The 26,890-nt window shown below is 38.1% G+C and overlaps 2 protein-coding genes across 5 annotated transcripts in view; one reads left to right on the forward strand and one right to left on the reverse strand.

Moving 5' to 3' along the window:
• The window catches only part of TOP2B (DNA topoisomerase II beta), a 70,460-nt gene extending 51,462 nt beyond the window's left edge, over positions 1-18,998 (forward strand). The window contains exons 21-36 of one of the 2 annotated variants that reach the window (XM_076331162.1): positions 464-695; positions 2,149-2,283; positions 2,744-2,944; positions 4,609-4,804; positions 4,968-5,059; positions 5,843-5,998; positions 6,138-6,221; positions 7,427-7,624; positions 7,976-8,120; positions 10,513-10,671; positions 11,483-11,690; positions 12,206-12,288; positions 12,606-12,716; positions 17,230-17,346; positions 18,197-18,294; positions 18,513-18,998. In XM_076331162.1, coding sequence (XP_076187277.1) covers positions 464-695; positions 2,149-2,283; positions 2,744-2,944; positions 4,609-4,804; positions 4,968-5,059; positions 5,843-5,998; positions 6,138-6,221; positions 7,427-7,624; positions 7,976-8,120; positions 10,513-10,671; positions 11,483-11,690; positions 12,206-12,288; positions 12,606-12,716; positions 17,230-17,346; positions 18,197-18,294; positions 18,513-18,674 — 2,377 coding nt within the window. In that variant the 3' untranslated portion in view covers positions 18,675-18,998. The remainder of the gene's footprint in view (positions 1-463; positions 696-2,148; positions 2,284-2,743; positions 2,945-4,608; positions 4,805-4,967; positions 5,060-5,842; positions 5,999-6,137; positions 6,222-7,426; positions 7,625-7,975; positions 8,121-10,512; positions 10,672-11,482; positions 11,691-12,205; positions 12,289-12,605; positions 12,717-17,229; positions 17,347-18,196; positions 18,295-18,512) is intronic. The other variant, XM_076331163.1, reaches the window with a different exon arrangement.
• A 54-nt stretch (positions 18,999-19,052) lies between these two features.
• Positions 19,053-26,890, reverse strand: part of RARB (retinoic acid receptor beta) — a 335,643-nt gene continuing 327,805 nt past the window's right edge. For all 3 annotated transcript variants that reach the window (XM_076331165.1, XM_076331164.1, XM_076331166.1), the window contains 3 exons: positions 26,062-26,266; positions 24,589-24,747; positions 19,053-20,477 (listed from right to left, as the gene is read on the reverse strand). In XM_076331165.1, the coding sequence (XP_076187280.1) occupies positions 20,281-20,477; positions 24,589-24,747; positions 26,062-26,266 (561 nt within the window). In that variant the 3' untranslated portion in view covers positions 19,053-20,280. The remainder of the gene's footprint in view (positions 20,478-24,588; positions 24,748-26,061; positions 26,267-26,890) is intronic.

Below are 26,890 nucleotides of genomic sequence, written 5' to 3' on the forward strand. Positions count from 1 at the left end.
GACAATGTTCTAGATGAGCAAAAGGAGTCACCCGTGATACCTCTGTAGAATTTTCAGAGACTGCTAGGCCTACAATTAAGCAACGAAGTTTTGCAACTATTTGCATGCTGTGTTGCTTTATTACTGGGTGACCTACTGTCACATCGAACTGTGCGTTCTGAATGCTTCAAAGAATGGTATTTTTGTAGATGTTATATGTAATCAATTACTAGTGTATCATGTACATGTGTTATTGTGATGGAAACAAACATCATCTGTTATGAACACACTCTTCCACTGGGAAGCACTTCCTTTTCTCAGGAGGTATGTACATTGTATTTTCAGCTTTAGAATGGTAAAGAGAAAGGAAGATATGAGAAATATCTACAAATAGATCATATCCGGACCCATGGACTGTTAAAGCATTATGTTCTTTACTTTCTGGACTCCAGATAAACAGTTTTCTTCTTTTTCTTTTTTAAAGCCCTTTAGCAAGGCTGCTTTTTCCATCAGTGGATGACAACTTGCTTAAATTCCTTTATGATGACAACCAACGTGTAGAGCCTGAATGGTATATTCCCATCATTCCTATGGTTTTAGTAAATGGAGCTGAAGGTATTGGTACCGGATGGGCTTGCAAACTTCCAAACTACGATACCAGAGAGATTGTAAACAATGTCAGACGAATGCTGGATGGCTTAGATCCCCACCCAATGGTAAAAATAATAGTATATGCTGGTATTTTATGTGTTTACTACACAAACCTTATTTTGTACTTACAAAATTAATTCGTATCACTCTAGAAATGCTTGATTATTGGAATATCTGAGTTGGATTGTCCCAGTAATTTCATGTAGGAGCTTTACTTGACTGTTGGGATGAGGCTGGGGAAGTTCACCTTCAAGCAAAAACATTGCAATTTGTATTTTTCCAATTATTTCAGAGGACCTTTTCTTCAGTCTGCTGACTGTAAGCCTTCACAGTTGCAAGTCTTACAGGGTAGTTATGACATGGCAGTAGAGTAAAAAGTTGTACCATTCTTTCCTTTTTGAGGTACTACCACTTATCTTCAGCCAACCTTAACATTTCCTCTATCTTGTCTGAATTGTAATCTCTTTAATATATCTGTAAGCATAGAAGAAGATATTGTCACTGTTCAAGAAAATCAGCAGCTTCTGAACTGCATCTAGCTTCTGTTCCTTTATTTAAAATTTTATAAGAAATCTCGGAAGTGGTGTATACTTGAAAAAATTTGGACAGGAAGAATACCTGGGTGAACCCAGAATATCTGTAATATCTGTATATAGATAACGTAACCTTTACTTTACAACTGATGGATATTGCTACTTTGTTGTGTTTACCAAGTCATAGAAGCAGAAACATCTTTTCTTCTCTTCTTAGATCACAGTTTACTGAGTGTGCAGTATCAATTTTCATGACATAGTGAATTTCCTTTTGCAAATTCTTGGGAACAATGAATAGATTTTTTTTTTTTTTTAATTAATGCAATCCATTGCCCTTCCTTTAGGATTCCTAGGCCTTCTGTGTAGTCTCACAGTCAATTGAAGCTTCACTGTGGTTGAAAGAGGCAGTTCTGCCTCCATCTAGCTCCTTTCTGTATGCTGGTATGTGTTTGTGGCTGCATGGTAAGCTGGATAAGGGAATCAATTCAGTTAAAAAAAATTCCCCACCCTGTTAGTTACTTTTTAAACTGGATGGGTTCCACTATCTTTGCCAAACAGCACAAGAATGAAAGAATGATTAGGGGAGGTAGCACCACTTCTGTAAAGTTATTGTGAGACTGGGGTGTTAATCTGCTTTCTGTCATGCCTTATCTGTGCTTGCAGTTTTCTTTAAAAAAGAAAAAAAAAACCCAAACAAAAAAACCCCACAAACAAAAACCCCACCACATCACTGGGTTCAGCTGCATTTTCTTAATTGTGTATCTACTCTGTAGATGTTAAGATACTTGTTCCTGTCACTTGCATGTGTGTATTCTGTTTTTTCTGTAGTATTTTTCCTATGACTGAAGATTTTCACAGGCATGAGAGGCTGGTTGATGGATTAGTGCAATATAAAGTGATAGCTGTATGGTGTATGGGAAACAAATATTTTTACGATATTTTATTACAAAGATTATTACCACTTTGCTGGTTTTTGCAATTTCAGCTCCCAAACTACAAAAACTTCAAAGGAACCATTCAGGAACTTGGTCAAAACCAGTACGTAGTCAGTGGTGAAATATTTGTGGTGGACAGGAACACAGTAGAAATTACAGAGCTTCCTGTAAGGACGTGGACCCAGGTAAGTAACAGTGAAATACATTTACATTTAAAAAAAAAACAAACCAACAAAAAGTTTCATATTAAATTATTTAATCCTCTGTCCGGATGAACTTTTAACACAATTTCTGATGATTATACATACATGGAAGGGAACATGGTTTCTTTCTTTTGTGTGCCTTTGTAGAAGATGGCTTTCTACTTGTGCCATCTACTGTCCATACTACAAGGAATATCTGCTTCTTCTGCTGAATTAATATTTAATCCCCTTTCTCTTTTGAGTAGACTTTTCTGTCCTTGTTAGATGCCTCTTATGTTTGTGCTAGTCTTGGCCTGCATTTTGCAGGTTATACTGGTTCTGTAAATTATAACTGGTATCAGATGTAACACACAAAGCTTTGAAATCTTATGTTGTTCAGTTGTTTTAAGGAATTAGGGATTTTAAGAAGTGTTTCTGTTTTTTCCTACCCTAATTTTAATAGGTGTACAAAGAACAGGTTCTAGAACCTATGTTGAATGGGACTGAAAAAACTCCAGCATTAATTTCTGACTATAAGGAATACCACACTGATACAACTGTGAAATTTGTTGTGAAGATGACAGAAGAAAAACTTGCACAGGCAGAAGCTGCTGGATTGCACAAAGTTTTTAAGCTTCAAACAAGTCTTACTTGTAATTCTATGGTAACTTTTTCATGTTTGGCTATCAGAATCCTTACGGTTGCTTGTTGTAAACTCAAATGTTTTTGTAGTGTACTTTGGTACTTGGTATCAAACAGTGTATTGTGTATTTGAAATTTTTTGAATAGTAGAAAATTGTAGTGATGACAAATACTAAGTCAATATGGATCAGCAAATCCATTTTAGTCCTGATGAATCTTTCAAACCAAATTAGACAGGCTCGGGGTGGTTAGTTTCCTGTAATTGAAAATTTCCTATGCAGCTAACCAAAAATGGTTAATGTAAAGTAGATCATACAAATAACTTTCTGCCATATTATAATTAGATTTGAGTTTTAAACTTGAGACAAGTTACATTTTCAAAATTGCACTTTATGCAGGACTTTACTCCTCTAATAGGAGTTAAATGATCCAATGTTTCCACCAACATAAATACCATTTTAGGTTGTAAGGTATAGAAAACACTATCCTTAAGCTGCTGAAGACATAATAGTGATGTAAATTATTCATATGGTTTATTCTGCTTGTAGCAAGATGGGACTAAGTATGTGAGTAAATATACATCTGTCTATTACAAGAGGAATTTGAATTGTAAGATAATTTCTGCCAGAATATTTCCAAACAACCTGTCTTTACAGAGACTGAAAAAACAGTTCTTTTTTTTTTTATGGCAGATACTACTTTCAGATATTATCACAAAGCAAAAACACCATTACTGTTGCTATTACTGTATAAATCAAAAGCTATGCGAAAATAGGTTAAAAATAAATTAAAGACCATAGAATTGGAAGAGGAAAAAGGCCTTGCTCAACCCGTTTTGTAGATTGTGCTTGAAAAGCAAATCCACCAAATCAAGGTGATGGTATTTCTCACAGGTTTAAACAACCGTATGATTGAACTACTGTGAGAATCTGTCTTTGAATTAACATTTAACAGAGTACAAAATGTTTTGCAGCTTAATCCCGTGTGTTCTGCTTACTGAAATAAATAGTAAGGGCTGCTTTATGTGTATGTGTAGGAATTAATCTGCCCTAGGGTAAGCATCTTAAAAAGTTATGCGAGCTAGTCATTGTTCACCCAACTCCCAAATAGATACTTCAGATGGATGAATTGCCCTCTAGAGGGGCTTATTTCTTTCAGTTGACTGTAGAGGGCGCCTAGGGTGACTAGTTCACCTATAAATATCTAAACTGGAGATGTCAGAACTCAGGCAGGATTGATTCCAGCTGTGATGTAAAAATGATTTCTTACTTTGTGCTTGAACTTGAAGAACAGCAGTTTTCACAGCTGAACTGAAAGATTATTAAAGATGCTTTTCAACTTATGTTAAATGGTTAAATATTTGTGAATCATTAGGTGCTACTGAACTTGTGCTTTAATATTTAGATAAAATTAGTCACTCAGCTGAATTTAGGCATATTTCTCTATATAGCTGTCTTCCTGTTCGAACATGTTACCATAATCTCATCTTAAATCTACTTGTGAATAAAAATAAAATCTATCCAGCTATGTGCTGTGTAGTTCCATAGTAAGGTTCAAGTTCAGTCTTCAAAACACCGCTTTTTGTATGGTGCATGTATATGTGCAATAGAAATAAACTCGTACACAAAAGTTAACACAGTTTGAGTTATGCAATCTCTCTCAAGCAGTATATTATGTATTTTGTAGGTGCTATTTGATCATATGGGATGTTTAAAGAAGTATGAAACTGTGCAAGACATCTTGAAGGAGTTCTTTGATTTGCGATTACATTATTATAGTTTACGCAAGGAATGGCTTGTGGGAATGTTGGGTGCAGAATCTACCAAGCTTAACAATCAAGCTCGTTTTGTTCTAGAGAAGATACAAGGAAAAATTACCATAGGTGAGTAAATGTAAGTTAGAATGGGTAACAATGGGGGAAAATCTGGAAATTATTTAAATATAGTAGAATGTACTTGCATGCAAGACATTTATTTTCATGACACTGATTTTTTCTTTTTCTTTTCCTTCCCCCCCAACCCCGGTTATGTGTGTCTATCTTGTAGAGAACAGATCAAAAAAAGATTTGATTCAGATGTTGGTCCAGAGAGGTTATGAATCTGATCCAGTAAAAGCCTGGAAAGAAGCACAGGAAAAGGTAATAATCTGAAATCTCTGGATATATTTGATGCTGTTAATGTTATAAATGATATTAATTTATTCAGATGTTTGTTTTCTAGTAGTCTAACTTAATTTATAACACACGTAACACTTTAAAAAGATTATTCATTACTACTTATTGGCTTCCATTTTTAAAAATAAATTAAACTTGTACAAAAATATTGTCACATAATATTGGTATCGTGTATGGATAATTCTTAGAGGAAAACTAGATAATACAGGACTGAAAATGAGAATACAGAGGATTGAATTTCTTAATGTACCTAAATCAAAACTGGCAACTTGATTTCTGACTGGCTGATACATAAAATGCTGCATCAGTTATCCCACACATATAACTGATTTTCCCCTTATTATTTATTTGTCGTATGATTGCAAAATATAATTATTTATTTTCTGTAATGGAACATGAATATTATAAAACTCTGACTTTTGAACTTTAATAAATTTGATCTTGACCTATATTTATTTCTGCTTTTTTAAGACCCAAGAGGTTTTTTTAGTATTCCAAAAGAGGTATGTGACAAGTTTAATTTCATGCTTTACCATGGAAAGATGAAACTAATGATTAAATAATCCAACTATAGAAGGTCACAGGAACATGGCCTTTTGGAAAGGTCCAGAAAAATGTTAAGGTTATTGAATCTATGAGGGCAAACCTTGCTACTCTTTGATGGTGCTTTGAAGCAGTGTTACAGCTCTATGTTCATACATAGAGCTAAGATGGTTAATACTTGTAATTGTGAATATTTCACTTTAGGCAGCAGAAGAGGAGGACCCACAGAACCCGAATGATGATGCTTCCTCTGCTTCTGGCTCAACTTCTGGCCCTGACTTTAACTATATCTTAAACATGTCTCTGTGGTCACTCACGAAAGAGAAAGTAGAAGAGTTAATTAAGCAGAGAGATTCAAAGGTTGGTACAGCATGGAAGTCTTGTTCTGAAATGATATAGTAATTATTGATGTGTCTAATTGTAAATGTTCAGTTTTGATAGTATTTACTTTAGTTGTAACTTAGTAACTTACATTCTATATACTATTTTTGTGTTTTAGGAGAGAGAACTAAATGACCTTAAAAGGAAATCTTCTTCAGATCTCTGGAAAGAAGATTTAGCAGCCTTTGTTGAAGAGCTTGAAGTATGTTTTATTTTACATATCTTTCTTAAAATAGTAAATTAAAATTAAATTAATTAAAAGCATTAATTAATTAATTAAAAGTATTAAAATTTAAGGGAAAAAAACCACAAAACACATTTTGGTGGTTTTTTTCCAAGTCGGGGATGATAAAAGAAAAATGTCGAGGAGAAAATGTGTTTTCAGATTACCAAAAGAACTGAGAGTAGTAACTAGTAATAGTGATCATAGAATCATAGAATCATTAAGGTTGGAAAAGACCTCTAAGATCATTGAGTCCAACTGTCAACCCAACACCACCATGCCCACTAAACCATGTCCCTAAGCGCCTCATCTACACGTCTTTTAAATACTTCCAGGGATGGTGACTCAACCACTTCCCTGGGCAGCCTGTTCCAATGTTTAACCACTCTTTCAGTAAAGAAATTTTTCCTCATGTCCTCAAGTACAGATCATTTAGAACTACTATAATTATTTAATTGGTTGTGAGGCAATAAGTACTGTCAAATGCAAAGCTGTTAGATGTAGGAACAAAGTGTGTAGACCATAAGTACTATATGAGGGGGCTCTTTGCCTTATCAGTAACTCTGGAAAAAGGTAAAGTCCTATTGGTGGATAACTTGCTGAGCCTCAGCTTTCAATGTTGCCTGAAAAAGGCTGATGTAATCTTTGAAGTGACACAGCATAATAGAAATAAGATGTTTGTTTTATTTTTCTGTGTGTTCATGGTACAGCTGCAATAGGAAGTGTTCTGTTTGGATGTCTGTATTTCAGCTATATGTTCATACTGTGAAAAAAGCCGATTAAAGGACTGGAAAATGTGCCTTAAAAATTACTCTAGAAATTAGCTGCTTAAATTAAATGCTGAAATATTTATACTGAAAAGTTACATCAGTACCCAGAAACATACATGAGAAATAGAAACTTGATAAAAGAAAGATTTTTTCAGTCTAGCAGTGTCCAAAAGTTCGTATTTATTTAATCTTGAATAAAAATGTAGTTTTTAACTGTGCAGGGTAATGAAGAATTTACCAAGATTAAGTGACTGGTGTTCCATTACTGGAAAGTGTGTTACAATTCAAGTGAGAATTAAAGGAAGTCTTATGCTCCATGTGAAAAGGAGATGAATCTTAAATAATCACCATGTTCCACTTTGTCCTCATTAAAAAAGAACTTGTTCCCCCCACCCTGCCCCGCTTCTTTGTTAGAAAGTAGAAGCGCAGGAAAGAGAAGATGTTTTGGCTGGCATGGTTGGCAAACCAATAAAAGGCAAAGTTGGTAAACCCAAGATGAAGAAACTTCAGTTGGAAGAGACCATGCCATCACCATTTGGCAGAAGAATAGTTCCACAGATTACATCTGCCATGAAAGCTGATGCCAGTAGGAAATTGCTGAAAAAGAAAAAGGTAAATCAAAACTATTGCTATAGTTAGATTATTTATTATTCAACTGCTCTCTCTTTCTACTCTGGTAGCATAAATCCAAACTGCTAGACCTCATTAATGCTGTATTTGTACTGTGTTGCTGACCTAATGCATGAAGAAGTTAAAACTGGATTTCTTTTACATTTGCAAGCCTCTTGTGACTATTTATTGTTCAGGTGTTTTTATTGAGATTCCTTTCTTCCAAGACTGTTCAACAAATGTCAATATACTAGTCTACTTTCATTTATTATTTTCTACAAAACTATTCCAGTTCTATCTTGAAATATAAAGGTGTAATTTATTTTATTTTGCCCAACTATTTTATATTTTTAGGGTGAAACTGATTCTCTAGCAATAAAAATGGAATTTGATGAAGAATTTGGTGGTGTGCCAGCTGAGGGTGGTGGGGATGAGTCACTGAATACGTCAGCCACAGCAACTAAAACCCCTAAACCTAAGAGAGAGAAGAAGGAGCCTGGTAAGATCCTTACACAGTCATAGTTAACTGTAGTTGTGTACACTAATTGGGCATTAAATGTATTTTTAACACATAGTGAGAAGGGAAATATACCACAATAATCACTATTTCATCTGATTTTCTTCCCTAAAGAGATGTGTGGAAACACTTGAAAGTACTCTGCTGAAATTTCTGTTGTGTAATCTGCTTTTCCTGGGGGTGGTGGATCTTACATTTTCTACATACGAATTTTGGGGCGGTCTAAATCTTTGAATTTGTGAGTAGAAAAATAGATTATTTTTACATAATTAGACTAATTCTGTGCAAACTGAAATTTCTAGTACGCATGCTCTCTGACATTGAAGGACATGGCATTCACCTTCAGTCTGAGTAATAGTATAGATTGTAAAACTTGATTAAATAGATGTATTTTCCTATTGACATATTCAGTCATTCTGACTTTTTAAAAGTTATGCATGTTATGGCTTGGCAGACTAACCAATGTCTATGTTAACTTTCCTTTTCCCTCTGTTAGTAGGAATTTATTATTACTGTTTGAGAAATCCATAGTAATGGGGGGGGCATGTGGTGGGTTGATCCTGGCTGGACACCAGGTACCCACCAAAGTTGCTCTATCACTCCCCTTCCTCAGCTGGACACGGGAGAGAAAATATAACTAGAGGCTCGTGGGTCGAGACAAGGACAGGGAGAGATCATTCACCAGTTACCCTCACGGGCAAAACAGACTTGACTTGGGGAAAAAAAATTAATTTAATTTATTACTAATCAAATCAGAGTAGGGTCATGAGAAATAAACCCAACTCTTAAAACCACCTTCTTCCCACCCCTCCCTTCTTCCTGGGCACAACTTCACCTCTCATTTTCTCTACCTTCTCCCGCTGAGCGGCACGGGGGGATGGGGAATGGGGGTTGCGGTCAGTTCATCACACATTGTTTCTGCTGCTCCTTCCTCCTCAGGAGGAGGACTCCTCACACTCTTCCCCTGCTCCAGTGTGGGGTCCCTCCCACAGGAGACAGTTCTCCACGAACTTCTCCAATGTGAGTCCTTCCCATGGGCTGCAGTTCTTCATGAACTGCTCCAGTGTGTGCCCCTTCCACGGGATGCAGTCTTTCAGGAACAGACTGCTCCAGGGTGGGTCCCCCATGGGGTCACAAGTCCTGCCAGCAAACCTGCTCTAGCATGGGCTCCTCTCTCCACGGGTCCACAGGTCCTGCCAGGAGCCTGCTCCAGCACGGGCTATCCACGGGGTCACAGCTTCCTTAGGACATCCACCTGCTCTGGCATGGGGTCCTCCACAGGCTGCAGGTGGATATCTGCTCCACCGTGGACTGCCATGGGCTGCAGGGGGACAGCCTGCCTCACCATGGTCTCCACCACAGGCTGCAGGGGAATCTCTGCTCCAGTGCCTGGAGCACCTCCTCCCCCTCCTTCTTCACTGACCTTGGTGTCTGCAGAGTTGTTTCTCTCACATATTCTCACTCCTTTCTCTGGCTGCAGTTGCTGTTGCACAGGTTTTTTCCCCCTTCTTAAATATGTTATCACAGAAGTGCTACCACCGTCACTGATGGGCTCAGCCTTGGCCAGCGGTGGGTCCCCCTTGGAGCCGGCTGGCATTGGCCCTATCAGACATAGGGGAAGCCTCTAGCAGCTTCTCACAGAAGCCACCTGTGTAGCCCCCCCGCTACCAAAACCTTGCCATGCAAACCCAATACAGGGCAGCAACAAAAAAGAAAGCTAAAGACAGAAGGGAAGGTTTAAGTATGAGGGTGGTTTTTTGTTTTTTTTTAAAAAGTGGTTACACAAATACTTCTGAGATAAGATCTGGTTTTAATTATTCAGGGGATTATCCAACCTGAATAGATTAACTGGGTACAGTTATGACTGAGTTGTCTACATGCAGCTCAAATCTACCCTAGCTGGTGTTGAGCCAGAGCCAATTAGCCCAGCTTGACCTGAGTTTGCCCTGCAATTGACTGACCGCGTTGTCACCCCCCAATAGGGTACCCTCTGCTTCCCATGTTAGTTGTTTTTTTCCAATAACTGTTCCTGATCATGTTCCTTGAATAATGGAAAACTGCTTGTTCTTTTCCTGTAAAACCCCAGCAACCTTTAAAAAAATGGAAGTTTGACTGCAGAGGAGCTAAAACTTCAAATTAGAGACTTCTATGTTTTTCAGTCATAAAACAAATTTGTTTGGCAGCAGCAGGTCAGGTTCTGTGTGAAATCATTTCATCAAGTTAAATTTTTCTTCAGGAAGGAGAAGAAAATTTACAACATGTAAAGGAGAACTTTTTAAGATAAAAATTTATGCTAAATTTATGCATCATAAATGATTAGAAAAGCTGAAAATATTTTTTATCCTGACTGTAGTAATGCTTTAACTTGTGGCAGGTACTAGGGTAAGAAGAACACCATCATCTACAAAGTCCAGTGCAAAAAAAGTGAAGAAACGAAACCCATGGTCAGATGATGAATCCAAGTCTGAAAGTGATTTAGAAGAGAATGAGCCTGTGATTATTCCAAGAGACTCTCTGCTTAGGAGAGCTGCAGGTACGCAAGCTTTTGTGAATTGCGCATTGTGATTGAAAGTTTAAACTACAAACCTACATTTTCCTTTGACCATAGCCTTCCTTTAGGACTTTATCTCCTACAGATAGCTTGCATTACATTTTCTTCACTGTGCGTTTAGTGAAAAAACTCTTAATGTCAAGACCAGGAACTTTCATATCAAGAAAGATATTGTAACTTGGTCCAGAAATCTTTTCCCTTATTCTACACAATAGAATAGAAATTACTCATGAAAGTAGTGAATTATACAAGAAATAGACAAGATAATACCATTACAAACAAAAAAAATTACTCTAATGCAATTATACTGTCAAATAAGGCCCAAAAGCCCAAATGGTTAGTAAAAATGTATCAGAAAAATTCTGACCGGTCCATGAAAAGCAAAAGTATCGGAGACTGAAAGTTTGGAAAATACATAAATATTTGATAGTTTAAGAAAAAGACACAGATTTTTCTGGAAAATTGTTGATTCATTTTTCAAGCACTTGATTAGGAAGAATGTTCAAATGATAGATTCAAGAAAGCCTCAGCTGTAAGTGAAGGATTCTCATTCCTTAAAAGTACTTACACAGTGATGTCTTTATAATGCCGTTAGCTGAAGGTATCTGAGCAAGCCACAAGTGGTGTTAGATGTTTGGTAACACTTTAAATTATGTCCCTTTATTCTTCCAGGCTCAAACAAGTTTCTTTTCCCCCTGTCTTTTGTCTTGTATACTCTGAGGCAGGGATTGTTTAGTGACTTCCACTTTAATTTATTTATGTATTGAAATGCGTGTATATGTGATTTTTTTAGCTGAGAGGCCCAAGTATACTTTTGACTTCTCAGAAGAAGAAGATGATGCCGATGATGATGATGATGCCAACAATAATAATGATTTGGATGAGCTCAAAGTAAAAGCCTCTCCAGTTACAAATGACAGAGAGGATGAGTTTGTTCCCTCAGACAGTTTAGAAAAAGATGAATATGACTTCTCTCCAGCCAAATCAAAGCCATCTCCAGAGTAAGTACTGTAACTCAGCAGTATTTCTTTACTAATAATTTTTTTGAATGCAGAAGTCTCTGAACAAAACTGAGAAACATCAACCTGTTACTACTCTACATGTACCATGTAAAATAAAATTTATACATGTTATATATATTTATACATGATATACATGTATGTTATCTCAGCCTTGCAATTGACCTGTACAGAGGTAAACATGACTTACCAAATTATGGTGCGCTGTCAGTAATACCGTCTGTTAAACGGCATTTTGTAAGATTCTCCGTTTTCCATCTTGTGCCAGTCTGGTATACAGAACTGTTGAAAAAAATGTAATTCTGTTAATTTTAAATGCCTGAAGTTCATGACCGAATGGTGATTTTTAGGGCGTTGACTGTTGCAAGCATATACAAAAATGCTAGAAATGCTTTGTAGTGCTAAAACAGGAATTTAATCTCATGGATATTGTAATGTCTACATACTTCAGTATGTAGTTAATGCAACTCATATAATTTCTTTTTCCTGTTTGGAAGTAGGAAAACTTCTCAAGACAAGAAAAATCAAGATTTTGGGAACATCTTCTCTTTTCCATCTTACTCTCAGAAGACAGATGATGGTGAGCTTGTTTTCACCGATCTATTTAATCTTATAGCTACTGTTATGGAATATATTAGGGAGTTTATGTGGTATACACAAACTTCACACAATAGTTATAGAAGAAAGATGTCCAGATTCATAAAGAGGAAAGGGGAAGGAGATTCTGATCCTTAGAGGAACAAAGCTTGTATCATAGATAAGAAAGTCACAGTACATCCATAGCCTAGCTGTAGTATCAGAAGCACTTTTTTGAGATTCATTTTGACTGTAATTAATATTGATGATTTAAAATATGCAGTGAATGAATCTTATTCAAAACATACTCTGTGATTGTAGATGCAACAAAATTGGACAGTGATGAAGAGGATTCTGCTCCTGTTTTTTCATCATCTTTTGCCCCAAAACAAACAGAGAAAATTCCAAGTAAAACAGTAGCGGCTAAAAAGGGTACGTATAGGATTGTCCTATTTATTTAAAACTCATCTCCTCCACCTTTGCATTGTCTCTCCACATCTTCAAAGTGGGAACTGCATTCGTTGATTTTGAACTCGGTGAAATTCCACATAGGGTGTGAACTTCTTCCAGCTCCTTAATGATATTAATTTCTTTCTTCCCACTGGCTACTGTAGTGTCAAAACTTAATACTTTCCACGTTTGGAGTTGATGTTCAGCCTTTGATTAGTTTAACTAATGGGAGGTTTTTACCCTCAGGCAATAAGTGAAACATGATGACCTTGGGGTTGAAGATAGTCTTCTATAATGGATCTAACTTATTTACTTTAAAAGGAAGGAGAGCAAGTGCAAAGGAGGAATACCCAAGAAATATTTATGTCCTAAGTAGGCTATCACAGTAAGTTCCACTTGGCACAGTTGTTTTTCTTCTTGAAATGGAGGATGAAAGGCTCTCCTCAAACTTCGGAATTATAAATTCTTTCAATTATTAGTCAGGCCTTTAGGACTGGCATCTTGCAGGATCTTAGATTGTGGAATTAAGGACAATTCCAAGAAAAGCGTGTTTATTTGGATTTGTTTTTGTGGTTGTGCTTGGGTATTTGTAGGAATAAGGTTTTTTGCTCTGTCTACCTTGGGAAATACTGTTGTTTTGCTTGTTAGTGCTACTTCTAAGAGAAAGACTTGCTCTTGCTTCTAAATGTGTTTTAAAGATTATGCTAGACACTTGCTGTAATTAATCGTGAAAATTACGTTTTTTCTTATCTAATGATAGTTTAAATGGATTATAAAATACAGTTCTTAAGACATGATAGACTGGGGATTTTGTTGCTTTCAGATCTTTGCATTTTTTCCTGTATGTCTTTCAGATAATTTTCTTTTTTCTTGCTGCTCAATCTTCCGTCCTCCAAAAGCATTTTTTTTCCTGTGATGCTGTGGCCTTTGTTTTTTACAACTTTTGACCAACTTGCAGCTGAACTCAATGTATTGATTCTTCCCAAAAAAGATCTCAAGGAAATCTGCAAGAAAGCAGCCAGTTACAATAGTTAACTTACTCTCTTAAAAATGAGAAAGAAAGAAAAAAAAAAAAATCTTGTGTTATGTATTAGGTACCAGTGAATTGCAGCATCTTTTCATCCTCTCCCCCATTGCTTCCCTGTTTCTAATCTCTTTCTTGCTGCATTGTCTAATCTAATTTGTAAACTGTTTGAACCAGCAAATATCTGAATGCTTCTCACACTTTCAGTTAGTAAAGTTCTAAAGAATAAATGAAGATTGTTTACAGAAATAGCTGAGCTCTAATACAATAGTCTTTTATGTTAAACTTCTGTACTGCAGTAAATACAACAGAGAACTGTGTATGCAGTAGCTAGGCAAGGATGCAATTCAACATTCAATCTCTGCCTCCCTCTCTGTTTTTTGAAGGCCTGGATGTGATGAGTTGTCATTAACCTAACTTGAAACCTTAAAATACAGCTGTGATCTGTTTCTGAGTTTCTAATTAACCTTTATGCTCACAAAATAGGTATAAACAGGCTCTTTCAAGCAAAAGTTGAATTTTTGCCTTCAGTGTAGCCTTAGGGACACAGTTTCCCTCTCAGTGCATGACAACATGACAGATTGCTTTCACCAGTTTTCATCTCTTCTCCTTTGCCCAGATTAGACATGACCACAGTTTCATGATCACAGTTTGACAGTGCAGTGATGACCTAACATGCTTAGTTCATTGGTCATCTGGTATCCTGATAGTAGTCTCCTTGATTCTAATCTTCATGCCCTGTATCAGCAGCCCCTTCAAAACCCATTTTCTGGTATTGTAATATTCCATCCACTTACCCTCATACTGGGAATGCCTATTGTGTAGCTGAAACAATTGTTCCAGAGTTGTTTGATTTTCTGTGACTTCAGAGCTTGAATTTGTAAGGATAGAAAGCTGAAACTGAAGAATCATTTGTTGTGCCTTGCTATCTGTACAGCCACATTCCCTTCTCAGTGAGAACAAATAAACAAATAGGTATGAGTTCAGCTTCTTTTCAGACTTCAATCAATTTGAGATGAAATCTGTTGACCTCTGGTGTTCACTAGAGGATCAAGAGACTGCTGAACTTGCTTTCTATGCACTATTTGAGAGGTCTGTGGTTCTAGTGCTTTACAGTAAGCCTAAGGGAAATCTGAAAAGCAGTCTTACTCTTCTATTATAGGCAGCTGCTCACCTTGAATAGCCCAGCTGACTGTTGAGATTCTAGCAGTGAGACATACCCTTCGCATCAGCTGTAAGACTGATACCATTCCTGAACTTTCTACCAAAAACTTGGGCTTCTTGAGAGCCTGTGCACATTGACCCTACTGCAGACTTCCGTTTCATGTCATGATACCTAGTGGAGAGCTTGGCTGAGCTGATTGCGGTCTAGTTGCTGTCAGAGATCCTTCCCACTTGTGCAGGCGTTAGGTATATAATCTAAGGTAGCAGTTCAGAATCCCACTGGAGTTAGTATAGATGGAGATGCGTGTTCTGGAAGCCATGGACACTATTACTTTAGCCACCAGATAAGAATTAAGAGGTTTGCTGTCCTTTGGACTTGGTGTTCTGCAGGCAGACTTCACAGGAGTTGACCAGTGATGACGGGCTCTGTTTCAAGGGAAGAACGAGTCTAGTGTTTGTGGCAGTGGGTCATACCTCTCTTTCATTCCCCGGTTATTTCCTTCTCCCCAGTTCCTTGTTTGTCAGTGAGAAGTCTGCCCCTTTTCTAACATCAGTTAACAAACTTGAGGACTCGGGGCCAGCTGAAGATAGTTACATCTCATGGTATATGTGCTGGGTAGTGCTTACCAATGGAGCATACTTGGCTTCTGTCTGGTATGCAAATTTCACATTAACAGCATGAAGAACTGTGCAAGGCACAATTACCTGGCCAAAACATACACAGTGCTGTAGGAGGACATCTAAACTTCAGCTCCTGATGTTGAATGCCACCTAGATCTAAAATGGATCCCTTCTACTAAGGTTCTCTTGGTCACAATTTCTGCTTGTCATCTTCAAGTTGATGAAACTTCTGAATCTTTCCCTTCCCTGTGCCCTAGTCTACATTTCTTACGCTAGAAAAGCTATTTCCTGTATGAAGGACTTCGTTGCCTTATGGGACCTAAAATCATGTACCTTCCAGTAACACTGCCCCCTCCTTTACTGGTAACTAGTGACTTACTTTCTATAAGCATCACCAAAAGTATTCCTTCTGCTTTCGGTTGCTGTGTACTTTTTCCAGCCTTACTCGTAGGTCTTTGTGGCTTACTTAGTTTTACTTTATGCTAATACAGCTGTTTTTTCCCAGTTGAGATACCTAGAGAGACTTATTTCAAGTTGCTTTCAAATATGGTTCCTGACTTCCATCCTAGGCATTGTTGCCTCCCTCCCCAAGTCTTACCTGAAATGCTGCCATAGCCAACACCATTTTTTTTTTCCCATCCATGATGCCAAAGAAGGCTTTATTTTTTGTGTTGTCAGGACCCGATACTTGGACTACCCCGTAGGTATTACCACAAAAAGCTGGAAAGGCGTAACTGGTTTTGTGCAGCGACTCTCCAGTGGGTAGCAGTTTAAGGCATCATAGCCAAACAGTTTGTGGAGACACTCTCTTGTTCTCTGAACACATTCCCCTAGTGACACCATAAACGAAAGCTTGAGTTCTCACAAATGTCCACATTCCTGGTAGCTGGAGTGTTTTTACATGCATCTCATCATCTTTGAGGTATTCATAGCTGATAGGTCAGTAGTGTATCTGAGGGTTCTGCAAAAGACTGACTGGTCTGTAAGCATACAGAACATACTATCCTATGATCTTAAGGGTCTTTTCCAACCCAAATGATTCTATGATTCTACTCCTTGTGACCCATTGTGTGAACATACCAATGACTGTCTTTTAAAGATGGCAAGACTAGTTGCATGGCAGTAATTAAAATTCTTTAAGAAATCCACAGATCTGTCCCCTTCCCGTCCTTTCTGCTTTTTCTGAAGTTCCTTTTCACTGAGGTTGACAGAAAACAATGTCACAGTCAGATGCACTGTCTCTGAAACTCCTGCAGTAATCATGGGGGAGGTTGTCCTGCAGTTGTACCACTGTGAAGGCAAAAATGTCACAAGCAGTGAGCTGTATCTGTAAACACTGTAACGTATCCAAACATGTTTGTTTAAAGTATCCAACTTGGAGAACTTCTGTTGCTGCTTTAGTTACTGGTAACCTGTTTTGTGCTCGAAAAGATGAAACAGTATTTAATCAAAACCACTGGAACTTATTGAATGCACCAATACATCTCAAAGGATGACAAAGGAAACCTCCTGTTTATTCCATGCAGTTTTTAGCATAAAAGCTGAAGTATGTTTTCCCCAAGTGCGGAAACCTCTCATCTTGTTTTAATATCTGCCATTTATGCTGTAACTGGAGTATCTAATAAAATTTAATACTTTTAACCAATATGTGAATTTAACATATTTAGTATCTCTAACTTCTAACAGCAAAACTAGATGTGCCCCCTAAACCGAAAAGAGCTCCCAAGGCCAAGAAGGTGGAAACTGTAAACTCTGACTCAGATTCAGAATTCGGCATTCCAAAGAAGACTGCAGCACCCAAAGGTAAGAGTTTTGGTGCTGTGCTGCTCAACACGGTCTGTGCTGTCTGTAACACAGGTTCACAATCATTTTTATGAGGAAGCAGAACCAGTGTCTCTAAAATTAGAACCACAATGATTTATTAGTAAATTAATCACTAGTAGATTACTCGGCCACGAGCCTTTTCTGTGACAAATATAGTGTACTGACTTTTCTTGACAAACAATGCGTGAGCTTTCTATCTGACCTTCTCTGTTGGGAGTGTATTTAATAGCTCCACCCCCTCACCCCCCCTTTTTTTGTTCATCAGTTCTACTGGATACTGCTTATTTTGTTTGATCTCAGCTTTTTACGAGACAGTAAAATTCTGGTAGTAATTCTAGTAAGTAGTGTTTTCTGCTTTTTTTAAACCAATTCTTTGGTATCCCAGTTCTCAGAGTCCTCACAACACAGCACCCCAAGCGGTATAATCAGAGGAGTCTGTAAAGAATGTGCCAGTGTCGATAGGTGAGGTTAACAGTAAATTTACTAAACAGTAAAGGTGAATTAATGCTGTGTAATCAGTACAGAAGGTGACTGAGGACTTGTAGTACTTCAGAAGTCTAGAAGTCATCGATCAAGTCTGTCCCCGTCTTGAACCGACAGCTTGAATTGCTAGGTGAATGGTAACTTCGGAAGAAGTATAAAAGATTTAAAACTGAGAAAAGAAAATACAATATATTTTACTGCTGTTGTGAAGAAGGATGAGTTGTAAACTTTAACATGTAGACATACTAAAGTAATTGCACTAGGTCTTTCTCAGTTTGCGGAACTCTGGAGTTCTATTAAAAAAAGAAAAAGAAAACAAAGTTAAATCATATTCTCTCACCTCTAGGAAAAGGTAGAGGGGCAAAGAAAAGGAAAGCATCCAGTTCGGAAAATGAAGGTGAATACAACCCTGGGAAGAAAACGCCTAAATCAACACCAAGCAAGGTCAGTTCCATCTATGCTCTTTTCTCCTTGTGAAAAGAACCCAACGGATGACTTTACATAAAAGGTGCATGTTCTTATTATAGGTTGCTAATATGATAATGGGGGGTTTAGGTGTGTTTAGAAATTAGATGTTCGAGAAGGTTTCCTTCAATTCTGAATGTGAAAAGGGAAAACGTACACAGCATCACAACAACTGATTTGTCTTTTCTTTTCTAAAGAAATCCAAGAAGGCCGCTTTTGACCAGGATTCTGATGTGGAAATCTTTCAGTCAGGCTTTGCCTCCGAAACTGCCCCAAAGCCACGGACAGGCCGGGCTAGAAAAGAAGTTAAATATTTTGCAGAGTCTGACGAAGATGATGATTTTGATATGTTTAATTAAGTGCCCAAAGAGCACACAAATGTTTTCCAACAAATATCTTGTGTTGTCCTTTTGTCCCTTCTGTCGCAAACTTTTGTACATTTGACTTCTTTTATGTGATAATGTAATTGATGGTTTTTATTATTGTGTGTAGGCATTTTAACATTTTGTTCTTACACCTACAGTTTTATGCTCTTTTTTACTCATTGAAATGTCATGTATTTGTCTGACTGGCTTGTAGAGATGTTCTAGACAGCTGTGCTAAAGCACATTTTAATTGTCATGGTTGCAAACAGCAAACCTGCTTTTTGAAATGAAGTTTAAACATTAAAAAATGGAAAACTACTGTGTGTGTGTAAAATTTAGACTAGAGGGACTACTTCTACGCAGTTGGGTTTTTTTAAAATAAATATATTTTATTCTTTGCCAGGAGACTCCATGGAAAAAGGTAAACAGTATATGAACATAGAAAGCATTGTTAAACAATCTCAATGTACAAACAGAGCCAGTGAAAGTACATCACAGACTTACTAGAATATATAAAAAAAAAATCCACTAGTGCTTTAAATGAAACCTAAGAAACTGACACTTTAAATCTGTTAACCATTCTACCACAGTTTTCATTCTGCTTCATGGTGATTTAACAAGGCCAAGAAGGCAGATTCTCTCCTCATGTTTCTGGAAGTCCTAGCTGTACTTCCCTAGCACCTGGAAGGCCGGATAACCCAGCTAATTTCTGGCAGTCGATTCTTAAGGAAATACCCTAGACTCACTGATTCAAAAGCTGTAGATGAGTCTGCTGGTTATCGTCCCATGAAGCTTCCCTAATGGCTTGTGAACAAGTAAACAAAACCGTGGTAACACTGAAAAGTGTTTCTGCCTTGGAGGCTATCAATCATTACTGCAGACATGTAGTAGTTAATTGTGGAGCTAGGTCACCAGCCCGGTAAGAAACCACTTCTTTAAATTTTAAAGTGACATTAACAGTGGAACAAATGACATCTGAATAACTGATCTGGCAGTTAATGCTGACACTGATGTCCTTTCTGCTAGTGCAGTGAATTTTTGTATACTTTTTACAAGGAAGGAGATGCAAACTGAGGGCATCAAAGACAAGTTTTCATATTAAACTAAATCAGATGGTCCTTTAAACTTCCTTCTCTGGATGTGTACAGTAGTCCATTTCATACGGTTGGTGTCTTGATCGGTTTAGGCATGAGAGACAAAAGGAAAGCACCAAACATCCAGTATAGAAAGTACAGCCATACATTTGTATGTACAAAGTCATCAGAAATGCAACCAGAATTTAAAGTTTGAGATCTGTCTTGTCACCATGCGATCTTGAGTGTTCAGAGGAGAAAACAGAAGCTTAACTATTTTTTTGCATGAAATGGCTGATTTAGAGTTTCGAAAGTTTGCATTTTTCTAGTTTTAAGAGTTTAAACAGCAAGGAGTATATATCGATACATATGAAAATTTCTTGGTCCTTGTTGAGTTTTTATCTATATATATACACATATATAGATATATATTAAGTCCAGAAACTAAGCAGCAGTAAAAATGTTTTTCTTGCTTTTCATCCCTGTACATAAGGTATTAGGAATGTCTGAAGTAGCTGGAAAGTGTCTTATTGCACCATAGGGGATTGACTGACACTGCTGTTATCCACTGAACTGGGTGAGATACTAGGACTGTGTTCTGCAGTATTTCCATTTGAGGTTGGTGTCAGTGGTTCATGTCCTTCAGAGTTCTCCAACATTTCCTGAATAAGAGGTGGCATGGATCCAGGAATTTCCATTTTCAATGTAATGACACGTTCTGCACCTTTAAAAAGAAAGCAAAAAGTCCTTTCCATTAGTGTGATTTCCTTTTTGTTAGCATCATCAGTAGTAATTTCAGGGTACGTTATTTTAATGGATTTGGTGTCTCCTCCTATACTTCTTGCATACAGAATTATGTAAGTAAGTGAACTACTTCAGTCATTACAAGAAAAGGCGTTAGATGAGTACTCCCTAACAAATTAATTTAAAATTATGACACAGCAACTGATATTACACTACAGGTAAAGTGCATGAGCTGCTGCTTTTCACAGAAGGAACCAAAACGGCATTAAATGATACTGAAAAAATAAATGCAACTGTGATCACATAGATGTCTGTCCTTATAAATTGGAATACACTTTATGGTTTTTAATCTGTACTGGATCTGCAAAGACTATAGAATGACAAAAATTCTGGCTGATTTGTGTTAAATGGGTGAGGCAAATCCTGTAAGAGAACTGCAGCGATGTAAGTCAGAACGTTTCTTTCCCATATGGAAAACTGTGAAATGAGAATCACAATTTAACAAACTGTTGTTTTATAAAAGAACAAATTCAGGCAAATGGATACTTTTTTTGTGAAGCTGCCTTCCGTAGTTTTCAGGCATTTTCTCTAGTGCTAATTAACCACAAAAGTACACAGAAACACTAATACTGTTTACATCTGACTGACTTAAATAAGCTAACTGTGTTTTGCCTCGTCAAGCGTAACAATGGGTATTTTTATACAGAGATGGCTTTGCAGGCTAGCGCCTGTAGGATTAAACAAAATCACTACGTCACTCCTGACTACTCAGACTGCAAGCCAACAACTAATACTAGTTTAGGGGAGGGAAAAGAAACCCAACCCACAAAGCCACACAATCGTGCCTGTTGCTCCTAAGATGTGTTAAGGCTGCTGGAACATGGCAGGCATACAACAGGGCAGGCGTACGGGGAAGACTGTATGAACAGGCAGACGCCTCACAGTTCACTCGTAACTTGCACACGACGTCAGCTCGGCGCGCCCAGGAAGCACCGCGCTCAGTACGCAGCGGTACGGCACAAGTGGGAGCCCGCGTCTAAAAAATGGCCAAGACCCTGCCTGCCACTGGGCAGTTAACTCCGAGGGAACTGCTTGGGGATTAGTAAGTAAGTTACTACAACCACAGGAATCCTTAAATGCTGGATGGACAAAACTTCTCAGTGAAAAGAAAGGCTATTACTGGGAAAAGCCCGATCTGTAAAGCTGGACAGTTCAGCTGCTGCTGTTTCTAGTGATGGGCAAGCAATGTTCAGAAAGCCCTACACCAGTCAGCAGTAACACTAAAACAGCTTAAGTAAAGTACAACCTTCTCTTGTAAACGGGTGATACAGCTGAAGGACTGAAAGCAAGTTAGTTAATAAACATTCAGCTACTGAGTGGCGAGGACCATAAAGAGACAGGAGTATTTTGGAATTACACCTCAAATAAAGTGAGGATGGATAGTAGAGATTCTGTTCCACGCTGAGGCGTGAACGTGCTTTACATATTTTGCTGCTGATGGGCAAAAGATTTTTTCTTATCAGGACAACATCAGACAATTTATAGCCATAAACCTCCGAGTTCAAGTATCTGGTCTAACATGTTGCATAGGATTCCTGATCATCTTAAAATTTGAGTCTAATGGAATAGGAATCTGTGCTTTTTAAAAGTGAAGGAAGGCAAGAAGAGCCAGCAAAATTAAAGAGAAAATAGTCTGGTTCTTGAAGAAACATTCCAGAGGAGAGAACCTTTGGCTATCTTCTGCTTATCCGTGCTGCTGCAATGTCCATGCTGGAGAGAGCACGCTGTCCGTCACAGCAGTAACTCCAGAGTGGAAGCGAGTGCTTAAGTTCATGCCTTAACTGAGGAGCTTCAAAAATCATCTACAAAAGGCAAATGACCAACTTTCCAAGTGAATGCTTATTAAAAAGTCTCTTGAATAACTGTTAGGAACAAAGGGGCAAGCACTATAATTGGAAAGAAATTAATGCAGAATTATGCTGAGAGCTTCTCTACAAACCATCTGTAGTCAGAGCAGTGTTGATGAACTGAATTTGGCCACCTTAAATATCTGCTTTCTGCTGTTACGGAGTAGGTCAGCTGCAGTACCAAGTATTTGTGTGGTTATTCCATTCCAGAGCCACAGTACTTTTCAGGTCTTGCAAACTTCCAGTTTAACACCGGGGTAAGAGAACTCAGAAGACCGTCTCCTGCTGCAGTCCCGCGAATGCTTACTGCTTTTCTTACGCTGCTTCTAATGCCACAGAAGAACGCAGCCGTATAAGGAACTCTAGCGTAAGGAGACATTCTCAGTCGTTTCAGTTCACGCTTACTTTGGTAATTGCTTTCAGGGACCGTGTACCATCAAGAGCCATTATCTTCTAACGTACACCTTTTCAAATGAAACTCAAGACACACCCAACCCCGCCAGGACATCACCAGTCCTTTGGTATGATTTAGTTTTACTATAAAACATTAATGATATAATTAAAGTTAAATACTTATGTCAGAATGGAAAGAAGAATCCTGTCTTGTGCATTGAACGTAAAGAGACAGAGCCGTGTTCTTGAGGAGCTGGAGGGCTCCGGCAAAGAAGCAGGAAAGCGGAAATAGATTTCCCGCAAGCAAGAACAGTAGAACGAAAGGGCTCCCCCTAAATATTTTTTATAGCTCAGTACTGCTGTAAGTTTATTTTGTAGATTCAGTTGGATGAGCCTGCTTTACTTGAGGGTAAAACTGCAAGCTTTAGATAACCTGGCGAGTGGTTCCTTTTTAGGATACTTTTGCTTCCAGCTCTGGTGTTTCCCTTCTAGGTTATTCTTTTGGTACTAATCAATCCAATTAAATTGCTCCCTTCTTTTTATAAACATAGCTATAGCTTAACCTTTTAACTTATATATTGTTTAAATTCTAACAGTTCAGGTTTTAATGTAAAACAAGTGTATTTATTTGAGTGATTTAACTGCTATTTTTTTTCCCTGAAGTCTTCTCAAAAACCATGTCAAATGAAATTGGTCATTTTCTCAAAAGCATAAACCCAATCTATAGCTACATAGGTACCTGTACGTACAAGCTCATGTGCTTGCTTATCTATCGGGGTAGCAAATCTGTAGTTGAATAAGCGTAGTAAGAAAGAGGAACTGCACCAACCACTGTAAAAAATAAGAACTGTGGCACTTGGTACTCTCTGTATTCAGGCTGGTACATCTCCGATACAGCTCGTCAGAAGCCTGGAGGTGAACCTATGTGAAACAGCTGGACACGTCTGAAATTGGGTCTTGGGGAGATACAGGGGTACACAAACGAGAGGAACAGAGTCACCTTTGAAGCCACAGCACAGGGCAGAACAGGCGTGCACAGAGGCTGCTAACGAGCTGGCACTCCGCTGACAGTCCACTGCTACTTTCAGAACCGCTGCCCGGCCGCCCCTCTCAGGCTGTACACGTCAAGGGACAAAGCACTAAGCGGGGAACCTCTCTGACGAAATGAAAGCATTCAACTATACCCGCGCTTTAGAGAATTTATGTGATAGCGCTTAGACTGTGTGTGTTTCACACTCATCAGTCAATCCCATACAAGACTACACAAAATGTTAAACCAAAATTGATCCATGTGTAATGGATTAGAGGTGCTGAATCTCCAAAATCCTGGATCGAATCAATTCTAAACCTTCAGTACGTCAGACCACAAGTTTAGGGGAATTTTGGATGCACAAGTGTTTTCTGTTGTCTGTAAACAGACTTTGTTTTTTTGAACGCCATTAGTGATACCAAGTACACGCTGACCCGCACCCCCTTGTAAACATTCACAAAGGTTTAATTCAGGGTTTTATCTTGTCTTAAAATGACTAACAAAGAGTTCACGCTAATGATTTGCCAACCTAGTTATACCTAAGATGTCATTTTCACTGTAAGTTGCATGAAGAACGTAGCACCATGTATGTTTAAAGTAGAATCAATTTAAACATGGGAGTTACATGAAGGAGAAGGGAAGAGAAAGGTCACAAGGACCTTTCTTAGATATATTAAAAAAATAACAGCCCAGGTCTCTAGGCCAATTTCCTCTGAAACGTAACACTGACACTATTGCTGAATTATCGGGAGACACGGTACCTTTTGCACTGATGCTACGAAGATCTGTGATTTTCATTAAGATCTTTGGGAACATATGAGGCTTGTTGGGTCGTCTCTTTCGGATATAAATTTTCAGTGCTTCAAGCAATGGTTCCTGAAGCTTATCCACTTTCATTGGTTCTTCAAGGTCCTGGCGATCTGTAGAAAAGTATCATATCACTTGTATGATTTTAAATATCTCTCTCTCTCTCTATATATATATATATTTTTTTTTTACAAACTCCAAATCACAGAAGCTCCTCCATGTTCTTGATTAGAACTCCATGAATTTCATCTTTCTCTCCACTTATGACCCACACTCTGTGGTGAGTATTCCACAGGAAGAGGATAAACCATGGCTTTCTGAAACTTAGATTCATTTTTCCTTGGTGACTGGAAAGGTTTGTCATTTGAGTGGTCCAGAAATACCTCCCTCTCCAAGGGAAAAACACCTCGCTGCAAAGAATATTTCAGAATTAATTTTGTATGCGTCACTGATAAACTACCTAGGTATACAAAGAGATTACAGCTAAACTAGTTTTTGTATCAATACTAAAATAAGTGAGTTACCATCAGGTATCAGCAGATGGCAGTGCTAGCTTGAGTGACAACAAACGTCACCCATAAACCAGGATGCACCAGTCACATGTTAACGACATCTCGGAACCTGTCAATGCTTTTGATGGGTTATAGTTAGACACACATAAAATCGGAATGATTTTGTACTAAAGGGCCACTGTCGACAAAGACCGACTCTTGTTTTTTAAACATTCTCTAGTAGCACCCAGTTTGTATTTCAACAAAATGGCCCAACTAAACAACGTGTGTTTCTATTGCTAGTCCAGATTTTGCAAAGGAGGAGAGAGACTAGGTGATTAAAATAACAGAAATTTACAGAGGATTTTGGAAATGATCCGAGACTTGGCTTTTTGTATTTTAAACCCATGATTTTACCTGATTTTGCTTGACAATGTCCCTTTCAAGTTGTAACCAGCCCCCCCCACTATGTCATCAGAGCCACTATGCCAATTTCAAAGTACAATCTATTTTTTTCCTAAAGAAAGTTATCACCAGTGACTTCCGTGTGAATGTAACTATATGCACACGCATGCAATTATATTTATGAGCAAAAGCTGCGTAACGGGCATCTTGCCGTAGCAAAGGTCATTCATACAGGTACCCATGTACCGCTTATAAAAAAATGCAGCAGGATATATGCTGTAGTCCTTTATCAGGCAAATAATAGGATCGGTTGCTTGACAGAATGATTCAATTCATTTAAAAACGTATCAATAATAAAACCAATAACTATCACCAGTGGAAAACAAACCTTCAGTGTTGAGTGGTTTATATAACATATATATATTTTATATATATGTTTTAGTACAGGAAAGCAAAACAAGTAAAAACATAAATGAGTATCTTATTGTATCTGTCCTTTTCAAACGCATCCGAGTTCATGCTGTACGATACCTCCACAGATTAAGCAGATGGCACTAAGGAGACCTGTTTCTGTATCATCCATTTCCAAAGGCAGGAGCTGGTTGGCAAACGTGAACACGAGATCAGTCAATGGGCCAAATCCGGCGTTGTGCATCTGAGTTCGGTTTAGGGTAAGGCCATCTGAAAAGGTCATGGTGTCTTGTTCTGGTGTGTATCTTGTGCAAATTCTAAGGATCTGTGGAAGGACCAAAAAAAAATTGAAATCTTTAGAATTCAATCCATGGCAGGTTTGTTGCGTTTTCTCGATGCGGCAAACGACCCACAGAACCGCAGTACACGGTCCCGTCAGAACAATCCGAAATCAAACTCCAGTTTGTTCAGTTCTAGTAGCACAAAAATTCTCTGGTACAACATAAATATACGTGGTTGACTATGGGTATTTTAATAACAGAAATTTAAGAACAGAAATTTTCCCCCTAGTTAAGAAATAATCAAAACTTCTATGCAATTCTCACCACTTAGGTCACCAACGTTACCATAATATTCATGTAAACCGCTCTTTAATTAGTATGCTATACACACCTAAGTATAAAACGCTATTGCACTGCTGATCTGATCCAGCAAGATCATGAAAATATCTCACCTCTTCGAATATACACACATTTCATTGATTTTGGGGATCAATTTGGCATGACAGTGCTTCTCTGGGTTGTGTCTTTGGTAAGGACAAGTGTCTCTGCGGTATCTTATGTGAGCGTGGACAGCTGTGAGTTGGTGAAAGAGGCAGAACGTAACTTGTGCTTTGGGGTGCCTTCCCTTCTTCTGTGAGAGCAGATAGGAAAACACCCCAATGTGAACA

This window comes from Aptenodytes patagonicus, chromosome 2 (assembly GCF_965638725.1).
Source record: "Aptenodytes patagonicus chromosome 2, bAptPat1.pri.cur, whole genome shotgun sequence".
In the NCBI taxonomy this organism is placed as follows: Eukaryota; Metazoa; Chordata; class Aves; order Sphenisciformes; family Spheniscidae; genus Aptenodytes; species Aptenodytes patagonicus.